The sequence below is a fragment of the Vicia villosa genome, unplaced genomic scaffold, assembly GCF_029867415.1.
Source record: "Vicia villosa cultivar HV-30 ecotype Madison, WI unplaced genomic scaffold, Vvil1.0 ctg.000074F_1_1, whole genome shotgun sequence".
NCBI classification, from domain to species: Eukaryota; Viridiplantae; Streptophyta; class Magnoliopsida; order Fabales; family Fabaceae; genus Vicia; species Vicia villosa.
The window spans coordinates 378,632-390,420 of NW_026704998.1; the positions used below are offsets into that span (position 1 = coordinate 378,632).

General features: G+C 35.2%; 1 protein-coding gene across 1 annotated transcript; it reads right to left on the reverse strand.

Annotated features, from left to right (window-relative positions):
• Positions 1 to 388: 388 nt before the first annotated feature.
• LOC131623608 (cysteine synthase-like) lies at positions 389 to 10,777 on the reverse strand. Its single transcript, XM_058894615.1, has 9 exons — positions 10,505 to 10,777; positions 10,312 to 10,421; positions 9,717 to 9,774; positions 1,694 to 2,095; positions 1,577 to 1,628; positions 1,408 to 1,487; positions 1,231 to 1,290; positions 1,061 to 1,141; positions 389 to 766 (listed from the first exon to the last, which is right to left on the reverse strand). Exons 1-9 carry the CDS (start codon positions 10,679 to 10,681, stop codon positions 674 to 676), a joined length of 1,113 nt encoding a protein of 370 aa, XP_058750598.1. The 5' UTR covers positions 10,682 to 10,777; the 3' UTR covers positions 389 to 673.
• Between the last annotated feature and the right edge of the window lie 1,012 nt (positions 10,778 to 11,789).

An 11,789-nucleotide genomic window follows, 5' to 3' on the forward strand; every position in this document is an offset into this window, starting at 1 on the left:
CTGATCCTTCTAGCACAAAATGGTCAATTGTTCTACAAGGAAAACATATTGTAGATAATGATGAAAATCAAGATTTAAATTTTGAAATGCCTTCTTTTGCAACACATGTGCGTCTCTCATCTGAAGAAAATGATTCACACGATGTGAATTTTATTCGTCATGATCATCAAGAGAGAATATGAGAAAACTAGTAAGTAAATGTTTTATATCAATTAGTAATATATATTTATTCATTTTATTTTTTAATTCTTTTTACTAATATTTATTTTTTCCAACATGTAGAAAAGTATAAGGATGTGTTGCATGATTTTAGAAGTAAAAGTTAAAAAATTAAAAAACTCATAAATATTTAATGTTGTTTTTGTTGATTATCTTAATTGGTTTCAAATGATGTTCTAACTATAGGTGTTCAACGACTGGTTGCAAATCACAAAAGAGAATCAAACCCATAATCAAACCCATAATCATTAAGTATTTCTCCTCAATGAATCCTAGATCCGAGGTTAACCCCCATTTTTAACTAACGTAAAAAAAAAGTTTTGTTATTGTAGTGCTAGTATAATCTAAAGACAAAGCTATAGACTATATACCTAAATATCTTGAGGGTATCATCGACCTCTTGTAAGAAATGCAAGTGAGAATAAGTCTTAAACATGAAATAGTTAAAATTGTTTCATGGCACTGGTTCCATCTTCTCACATTCTTCTCGTACTTCTTCAAAAAGAGAAGTAGACAAATATCTTTCCCCAAAGCTTGGAAATATAACCTACGATGAATAAAAATTGTGGGTATTAAAATTAAAATAAAATAATTTAATTTTGAGAATTTGAAATTTTATAAATCTTTTAAGAGTTAAAAATATGAAAGTGATTGTCATGTGAAAATGGAATAATAGGATTTGATCGACTAAAGGAGATGTAATAATTTAAATAAGAATGATTAATTTTATTGATCGAAAAACACTTCAGAGATCACTATTTGATGGATTTTGTTTAGATGAACTAAAAATGTAAAATTTATAAGGTATAAAAACTTGTTCTTAATGATGAAACATACATACCACGATAAGCTTTCCTTCATTTTCAGGTCTCTTTGCAACCTGCAATGCAGCAGTTGCAGCACAACCAGAAGAAATTCCCACCTATTTATTAAAGAAAAAATATATGTAAGTAACCAAAAGTATAAAGTCAACGGTTAATAAGATACAATAGATAAACATAAAATACTAACCAACAAGCCTTCTTGAAGCGCTATTGTCTTTGCAGTTTTGACAGATTCTTCACCTGATATCTGCAAAAATTGTAACATCACATGCCAAACAATTAAAAGAAAATGTCTTCATAAATTAGAATAATTCATTGGATTTTGATGAAAATAAAGCAACAAGAGAAATATAGAAGAACAAACCGCTATAACTTCATCAAGGACTTCTTTATCCAAATTCTTAGGCACAAAACCAGATCCAATACCTTGAATTATGTGAGGTCCTGTAATTACAATTTATTATATCAATATTCTAAGAATATAAATATATACAATTAACACAAAACGTTAGCTTTTTATTCATATATCTTACTTGGTGTTCCACCGTTAAGTATGTTGCTTTCTAGAGGTTCTACACCAATAACCTAAAAGACAATCATGATTAATTGACACTAAAAGACAATTATGTCATTGAGAATGATTTACCTACCTTAATGTTTGGATTTTGTTCTTTTAGAAATCGACCTGTTCCAGAAAGGGTTCCACCAGTTCCAATTGCGGAAACTAAAATATCTACTTTACCTCTTGTATCTTCCCATATCTCTGGTCCAGTATTCTCATAATGTACTTTAGGATTTGAAGGATTATCAAATTGTTGAAGCATGAACGCATTAGGTGTATTTTTTACAATTTCTTCAGCTTTTTGAACTGCTCCACTCATTGCCTTAGAATATTCAGTCAAAACAAGTTCAGCTCCAAATGCTCTCATAAGAATTCTTCTCTCTAAACTCATTGAAATAGGCATTGTCAAAATGAGTTTATATCCTTTAGTAGCTGCTATATAGGCAAGACCAATTCCTGTGTTCCCACCAGTAGGTTCCACCAAAATACTCTAAATTAAGTGCACACAAAAAACAAGTTAATAACTAAGAATAACAACAAAAAAAGGAATGAAGCACCACCAACTAGATGCAAAAGACATAAGAATAAATATCAATGATTATACTTTGGAATATGTGAAGTTAATGATATTAACTAAAGAAACTAAAAATTAGTTTAGATGGTAATTAGTTTGTTATCCATGTACAAGTTAGTTACTATCAAGCTCTAGTTAGTTGGTTTTCTTATGCTCTAAATTACTAGCATACAACTAAGCTTGTATATAAACTAAATTCTATATCAATCAATACATGAGAGCTTATTCCATTTTCTCATCTTTTACATGCTAGCTTTCATATCATAATAAATAACATACTCATTCCACTTCACATGGAGATAGATTATGCAAGCATCAACGCCCTTGCTTAACACTCAATATCCTTATCAGTTACGCTATGATACATTACCTGATATAAATCATATTAAATTTTTTGGTTATTTGTGCTATGCATCAACTTTGTCTAACCATAAAATCAAACTTGATACTCGAGTTAGAAGTTGTTTTTCTAAGTTATTCAGTTGGATACAAAGGATCTCTTTTGTTAGACCTACATTCTCATAGCATAATAATCTCTAGAAATATCACACGTCATGAAAATATCTTTCCCTATCATAGTCACTCCTCTTCTACAACACAAAATGGAGAATATTTCAATGACTTACACCACAAGTCAGACACCACCACGACATAATTTCATGATATTCCTACATTTGATCCTATCATTAAACCATATGACCAACCAGTTTATAATCCACCTACTTCTAATCCCAACATCTATCATGATATCCTACATGTTCCTCAACCATTTGCCACAGACCAACCTCAACCACCCGAGTTTCTTCAAGAGTAAGGCACCAACCTTCACATCACAAAGATTATGTATGTGCATCCTTCAATGATCCATATAATCCATCATCTTCAGGTTCTCATTACTCTATCTCTAGTTTTCTTTCCTATTATAATTTATCTCCATCCCAATATCATTTTAGTTTGTCTCTTACCACAAACCATGAACCTAAAACTTATAATGAGGCCTGCAAATTTGAATGTTGGAACCAAGCTATGAAAATTGAGCTTGATGCTCTTGAGAAAACTAGTACTTGGAAACTTGTAGACCTTTCACCCAATGTGAAACCAATAGGTTGTCGATGGGTTTACAGAATCAAGCACAAATCACATGGTAGCATATAAAGATTTAAGGCACAGCTCGTAAAAGGTTATAACCATATTGAAGGTTTAGATTACTCTAATACTTTCTCACAGTTAGACTTGTTCTAGAATTGTCTTTGATCAATAATTGGCACTTACATCAACTTAATGTAAATAACGCTTTTCTGCATGGTGAATTACATGAAGATGTATACATGATAATTCATCATTGTGTTCAGACCTCTAAGCCAAATCAAGTTTGCAATTAGATAAAATCCCTCCATGGCTTAAAATAAGCCAGTAGATAATGGTATGAAAAGCTAGTTTCACTTCTCATTCACCATGGATACACACAAGCAGCTTTTGATCATTCCTTATTTGTTCAAAAGACAGAATCCTCATTCACACTTCTGCTTGTGTATGTCGATGATGTTATTTTGACAGGTAATTCTATAAAGTAATTTCAATTTATGAAGAATATTTTGCATCAGCCCTTCAAGATAAAAGACCTTGGTATACTCAAGTACTTTTTAGGCTTGGAAGTTGCACAATCTAAACAAGGTATCTTAATTTTTCAAAGAAAGTATTGCACTGATCTCTTAACTGACTCAGGGTTCTTGGGATCTAAACCTGTCAACACTTCATCTTATCCTTCTATCTAGCTATACCATGATAACAGTCATACTTTTGATGACATCCCTTCCTATCGAATACTTATAGGAAGATTAATCCATCTTAACACCACAAGGCCTGATATCACCTTCTTCACTCAACAGCTCAGCCAATTTTTGTAAAACCTTCCATGACACATTACAATGTTGCCTGTTCAGTGTTAAGATACTTAAAACAATGCCCAGGCCGAGGTTTGTTCTTCCCTTGAAACTCGTCTCTTCATATAAATGGATTTTCTGATACGGATTGTGGAGGCTTCATAGATACCAAAAGATATGTGTCAAGGTCTTGTTTCTACATAGGAACTTCTCTCATTTCATGGCGAACGAAAAAGCAAAACACGGTCTCTCGATCTTCTTCTGAAGCTGAATACATGGCTCTGGCTGCATATACATGTGAACTTCAGTGAATTTTATACTTAATAAAAGACATGCATGTCAAATGTTCCAAAGTTCCAGTCTTGTTTTGCGATAGTCAAAGTGCACTTCACATAGTTGCCAATCCAGTATTTCATGAAAGGACGAAACATCTTGAGATGAATTACCACATTGTTAGAGAAAAGTTGTTAGTTGGAGTTATGAAGCTCATTCCCGTGTCTTCCAATAACTAACTTGCAAATTTTTTCACCAAGCCTTTGCTTCCAAAGCCTTTCCATTCTCTCATGACCAAGTTGAATTTGCTGAATATTTACCAAAGTTCAACTTGGGGGAAACTATTAACTGAAGAAACTAAAAGTTAGTCTAGATGATAGTTAGTTTGTTATCCATGTACAAGTTAGTTACTATCAAGCTCTAGTTAATTAGTTTTCTTGTGCTCTAAACTACTAGCATGCAACTAAGCTTGTATATAAACTACACTCTATCTCAATCACTACATAAGAGCTTATTCCATTTTCTCATCTTCTACATGCTAGCTTTCATATCATAATAAATGACGTACTCATTCCACTTAACATGTGTCAATGAATGATATATTTTATAATTTTTTGTCATGTAAATAAAGAATTTTATTTACAGAGAAACTCGATATCTGATGGAAGGAAATAATATTTTCATACGTTTCAAAATGTATATCGGAAGAATTATATATATATATATATATATATATATATATATATATATATATATCCTGTCAAATTCATTTTTTTTAAATAAGCAATTGACATTAAAGGGAGCAAAAGGGATGCTCCACCCCAATACAAAGAGGAAAGCTCCTACCTCTCGAAACAGTCGAGAGGTCGAATATTCCATAAATAAAAATTACAAAGATTCACCTTCTTATAATAATAAGAAGTCCACCTCCAAGAATTATAGATAATCTCCGACATACAATCGGTGAAGCTAAACGGCTCCTTCTTGAAAATAACCGCATTTCTCATCGACCAAATAGCCCAAATTGTAGCTAGCCAAATATTACCCACCAACATTCTCTTATTTAAACAAGTGACTTTCCCACAATTGTAAAAATAGTCTCCAAACTCCTCAAGGGTCAATAATTTGGATAATTCAATCCACATGAACACCCTCCTCCAAATACGAGAAGTGATTCCGCACGAGAAGAAAAGATGAGGGAGATTTTCCTCATTAACACAGCAAAGCGGGCATATAGAATCCATACCTTCCGCCAAAATGCCCCTTCTCACCAAAAGATCCTTTGTGGCTATACGTTCGTGTATAAATCTCCAACCGAAAACCAGAATTTTTGAGGGAACCTTGCTTTTCCAAAGATAGTTCAATGCCGTAACCTTGTTGCTCTCCAAGGAAGGACCTGAAAGAGATGCCATAAAAAGATCATAGCAAGATTTAACGGTAAAGCTTCCATTAGAATTCAAGGCCCATGTAAAGCGATCTTCGTAATTCTCCTTCACCGAAACAGAATTTAGAACTTCCAACAAGTGCCGCAAAAAGACCTCAAGCTGCTGCCCGGTCATCCCAACAGCGCTGGAATCATTCCCAGCCTGATTCGAGACAGCAGCAGCGCTGTCTTCCACAGCAGAACCGGCCCCAGTACGCTGCCAGCCTCTGGATTGACAAGCTTCAGCCGCCTTGGCAGCTTCCGAACCGTCCCCGAACCAAGAGGAAATATTCCAACACCACACACTATCAACATAAGCACCTGCAAGATTAACGGAGTCCAGATAGTTTTCAGACAAAGAAAAAAGCTCGGGATAAGATTCCATCAAAGATTTTTCCCCCGTCCAATTCACATACCATAATGGAGTATGAACTCCATTACCTATGTTACACTTAATTGCACTCGTAAAATGGTTGAAGAGGAGTCTTTCGTAATTATTCGAAGCAATTAAATCTCTCCACCAATGGGAATCCTTTTTACTCAAGACCGAGTTATCACCTATCAACACTTTAAGTTTCGTATTACCGTATCTAGCTTCTAACAAATCTTGCCACACCGCCTCCTTGTCCATGAGAATACGCCACTTCCATTTACTTAAAAGTGCCACATTCATTACCTCCACATTTTCACTCCCAAACCTCCTTCCTTTCTCGGTTTGCAAATCATATCCCATCCAACCCAATGTACGGTCTTGTTACAATCAACTCCTCCCCAAATGAACTTACTTTGAATAGATCTAATTTCTTGCAACACCTTCTTGGGAGCTTTGTAGAAGGATAACGAATAAATAGGTATAGCATTAAGGACCGAATTAACCAACTCCACCCTTCCCGCCATGCTAAGGAATCTACCACTCCACATGTTTAAGCGTTTCCTAAGCATCCCTAGTAAATCCTTCCACATCGAAATTTTCCTTGGACTTTCTCCAACTCTTACTCCAAGAAATTTGAAAGGAAAAGATCCCACTTTGCAAGATAGAAAGGACGAAGCCGCATCAAGATACCAATCTCCCATGTTTATACCATAGAGATTACTCTTGTGGAAATTGATTCTTAACCCCGACATCATTTCAAAACCTCTTAGGATAGCTTTCAAACACCATAAATTTGCGGTATCCCCTTCGGCCAAGACTATAGTATCATCCGCAAATTGTAACAAGTCCACCTCCTTGTCATCTTTGTATTTAAAACCACGAAATTCTCCTAACTCCTTAGATTTCTTCATTAAGGCCGTTAGAACCTCCATAACTAAGACAAACTCAAAAGGGGACAAGGGGTCACCTTGTCTAAGGCCTTTCTCCACACGAAAGTCTTTAGTCGCACTTCCATTAACTAGAACGGACAAAGAATTAGAAAAGATACAACACTCCATCCACCTCATCCAACGATCTCCAAACCCCAACCTCTTGAACAAGTATCTAGCAAAATCCCAACTCACTCTATCATAGGCCTTCTCAAAGTCGACTTTCAACACTACACAACTCCTCTTCTCTCTTTTTGCTAAGTCCAAACTCTCATTCACAACAAGAATTCCGTCCGCTATATTTCTTCCTTCAATGAACGCCAATTGGTTGTTTGAGACAAGCTTTCCAATAACCCTCTTAAGCCTATTTGCCAACAACTTAGCCAATATCTTGTACAAACTACCCACTAAACAAATAGGTCGATATTCGTTCAAAGCTTGCGGATTAGTGACTTTTGGCACCAACGTTATGAAAGAAGAAGTACAAGCCTTTGTGAGTTTTGCCTTCTCATAAAAGTCCTTCACGAATAAGTAGACATCCTCCTTAACTAGCTCCCACTTTTTCTTGAAGAGTTCAAGAGTAAAACCATCCGGACCAGGGCTTTTATTCCCGTCACACGACCAAACCGCTTCTTTGATTTCTTCATCCGAGAACCTTCTTTCCAACCAAGACACATCATCTTCCTCCAAGGAATTGAAAGCAAGACCCTCCGGGACCGGCCTCTCCCTATCCTCCTCCTTATAAAAGTCACAAAAATATCTTCTAACCTCCTCCTTAATATTATCAACACCCTCCAATCGCCCATTTGGAACTTCCAACATAGTTATAGCTTTACGTCTATTTCTCTCCTTCAAAGAATTGTGAAAATTTTTTGAGTTTTTATCACCATCTCTCAACCAAAGATTTCGAGACTTTAGTCTAAGCATGCTTTCTTTAAGATTCAAGTAATTCCAAAAATCTTTAGTAGCCTTCCTTCTATCTTCAACCTCCTCCTCTAACTCTTCCCCCATATTCACCGCTATTTCCTTGTCAAGATCATTAATCCTTGCCGACGCATCCTCCACTCTCAAATCTATCTAACCAAACACCTCCCTGTTCCATACCCGTAGGCTCTCCTTGAATTTCTTTAATTTTTCATAAAGCACAAAGTCCCCCCTACCTCTAACCTCCAACTTCTTCCACTCCTTTTCCACAAAATCATTAAAATCTTCATGCTTAAGCCAAGCATTATTGAAGCAAAAAGGTTTCGGGCCCCAATCTATTTTCCCCACATTTAGACGAATCGGGGCATGATCCGAGATATCTCTATTATCGATTCTTTGATCAACCACCTCCCATGACTCTATCAATTTCTTAGTAAGTAAGAATCTATCTAATCTACTCATAGATTTGCCATTATCTCTGAACCAAGTATACTTCCCACCAACACAATTAATATCAATTAATTCCATTTCCTCAACGAAGCTACAAAAATCCTCCATGCCACCCCTATTCCGATTACAACATTCCCCTATACGCTCTTCTTTTCTCAACACCTCATTAAAGTCACCCGCCACACACCAATCCTCATTAGTCCTACTGTTTTTGATTCTAATTAAGGATTCCCAAGTTTGTTGCCTCTCTATTCTATTACACGAGGCATATACGTTGACTAGATTATACACCATACCTTTCCATGTTACGTTAATGCCAACAAAACCTTTGTCTATGAAACTATGATTAACCACCATACTATCTTTCCTCCATAAGATAACCATACCTCCCGCAGCCCCCGTTGAATGACTCGCCGTCCACTCTACATTTTTATTACCCCAGAAAACACCAGCAGTAGCATCATTAAAATTTATCAGTTTGGTCTCCTGAATGAAGCAAACATCAATACTCCTGGACTGAATTAAAAAGCTCACTCTTTTTCTTTTAGAAAAAGAACCCCCCCCCCTCTGATATTGTAAGAAAGCAGATTCATGGATCTCTTTTTTTCAACTCCTTCAATCTTCGCAACCCCTCCTTATCTCTACACTCCATTGCAACTATAAGGTTCTCATTATCCTCATCCTTCTTCTGACTTTCCACCCCCAAGCAAGTGATTGATTGCCACACCTTCTTCCCCACCTCCGATCTACAGGGCCGGCCCAAGCTACCCAAGCTAGGGCTTTAGGTCTCAAAATTTTAGACGTAAAAAAGGTCTCAAATTTTTTCATTTAATCATAGAAATATATAATGACACTTAAGTTACATATATTATTGTAGTTGAGTTGGTAAAATATAAGCCACTTTTTTTTTGGTCTTGAGTTCAACTCTTAACAATAACAAAAAATTAATATTTTAAATCTTTAAACTGGTTGGGTCGGCCCTACTGATCTATAGTGACATGAATGAGTATTATAAAAATAAAAAATCATAAATGAACATGCATTGTTTCTATCATGATTTTGCCATTAAAAAAAGGACAACTTCTCTACCCATCGCAAAAAGTTGGGTAGTGTACCTTCCATCAATCATATGATGTCATTTAATCTTAACACATTTAATTATTTATTAAATATTATAATTATTTATTGTTTTCAAAGTATTTTACATAGGATGTAACTTTACCCAACTTTTTGAGTTGGGTAGATAAGAATTCCCCTTAAAAAAAACTATCATAATTTTTACCTTTCCGGGTGTTATGAGTCCTTTTCGCTCAGCATCAAGTATCATGCTATAACCGATCCTGCAAGACAGCAAATGATAAAAACAAAAGAAAATAGAGACAAATTGAACCTCCTATTTGTAAACTTATGTATAAATATATGTGAGTCCAATACTCTAGAGGGTGTTGCATTCACCAAGCTGTTTCAAAAACAAAATTTCTAGTTAAGCTGAAATAGGTTTATGTCATCTCATTTAACTATTCATGAATTTGTTGAAATTATATAAAAAGGTTTAGTCAAACCCAGATGGAATCTTGCAGCCAAAGTAAATCCAAGAGTTCATAAACTTTAAATTTAAGTTAAAATATCAAATTTTAGTCTGACAGATTATAGTTCTCTCCGACTCAGAGAGAGAGAGAGATTAGTCTATACAATTACGGATAAATATAAATCCGAGATTTATTTTTAGAACCTTTAAATCTCTGCCGACATGTAGGTTTGACTGGGTGTAGTTGGATCAAAAAATATGACTCTATTGAGGACCCAACAAATAGAAAAAGATAGTAAATGTTTAAAAAGGAAGAAGGAAAGATTAATGCATGTGGTGAGACACATACCTGTCTTTGACACTACAACATGGTTCCATAAGCTCAAGCTTTGCAGCAATAGTAGCAACACAACCCTTCGTGACACCCTTCAAGTAAACCATCGGTGTTTTTCCTATGAGCTGCGTGTCAGGTAAGCAGCAACAAATGAACAAGAAGATTCACCTTTGCTTATAGAAACAAACAAAAATAGTATGAAACTGACCTCTGTAATATCCTCGGCAATATTGAGACTGTCGAGGTTGGTTTGGGGTTGGACATGGGTGGTGAAAGAGGAATAGATTCTTGAGAAGATGATGGAACTGTGTGAGATACTGAATCGCGGTGATGTTGGAGCATGCAAAGCACGACTCAACGATTTGAGAAATGAGGTAGAAGCCATTGTTGTTTGTGTGTGGAGAAAGCTTTGATAGAAGAAACTTATAAATAAATAAATAGATACTACGATACACGAGTATATGCGGGTTGGTGAGCGCACGAAATTCACGAGATCGCAGATTAAGGATATATTAAACCAATCAGTAGTACTGTAAGATTGAAATATAATATTCTAGTCACCTCAATAATTGAAATATACTACTTTAAACCAACTTGTCTATGACGTATCACTCTACTCCACTCCAATTATGTAAATCATGGCCATATACATTACAATAATTGGGTCTATTTAACCATTAATATATCATTATTTTATCATTGTGTTTTTTTTTTTGGAAAGTGATTAATCTCTTGTAGACTTAAAAAAAAACTATTGGAGTTAACATGGGAAAAGTTTCATTAAAGCACAAGATGGAGAAGATGAAGATGAAAAAATAGAAAGAAAAAAGAGTGTAACAAATTTTTCAACTGTTTTTCAATCTCAAAAGTGGTTACAAGGAAAACTAAAAACTACTTCAATTTATATACACAAATCATAAATGCAAATGCCAACCAAATGAATCTTAAATGCAAGTTAAATTCAAATGCACACTAAATGCAATTTAACACCTTGAATTTGAGTTATAACTAACATCATCCCTTAATTCATATACAAGTTAAAATCAACAACACCAATTTCATCCCTCAAATTGATGAAGTGTTCAGTCTTGATAGCCTTGGTAAACACATCTGCAAGTTGCTTTTGAGTGATATAGTGAACCACCTTAAGCACTTCATTCTGAACTTGATTTCGCAGAAAATGATACTTTGTATCTATATGCTTGTTTCTCCCATGTAGTACGGAGTTCTTCGCAAGGTTTATTGCTGACTTGTTGTCAATCATCATCTTGATTGGTTTGCTCATCTTGAACTTCAGTTCCTCCGACAAATTCATCAGCCAAATAGTTTGACAAGCTGACATAGGGTTGAAATGAAACCACTGGTTGTTTCTTAGAACACCAATAAATAGGAACACCTAGATACATAAACATGTAACCTGTAGTGCTTCTTCTGTCAACTCTCTCTCTCTCTCCACACCAGTCAGTGTCTGAGTAGCATATCATATAAACATC

What these genes read in the sequence shown, in the direction of transcription:
- LOC131623608 (XM_058894615.1), bottom strand. Translation starts at nt 10,681, where the DNA reads ATGGCTTCTACCTCATTTCTCAAATCGTTGAGTCGTGCTTTGCATGCT. An exon ending in TGTTGTAGTGTCAAAGACAG is followed by an intron (nt 9,775 to 10,311) that starts GTATGTGTCTCA and finishes GCTGTCTTGCAG; the next exon opens with GATCGGTTATAGCATGATAC. An exon ending in ATGAAGGAAAGCTTATCGTG is followed by an intron (nt 767 to 1,060) that starts GTATGTATGTTT and finishes TATTCATCGTAG; the next exon opens with GTTATATTTCCAAGCTTTGG.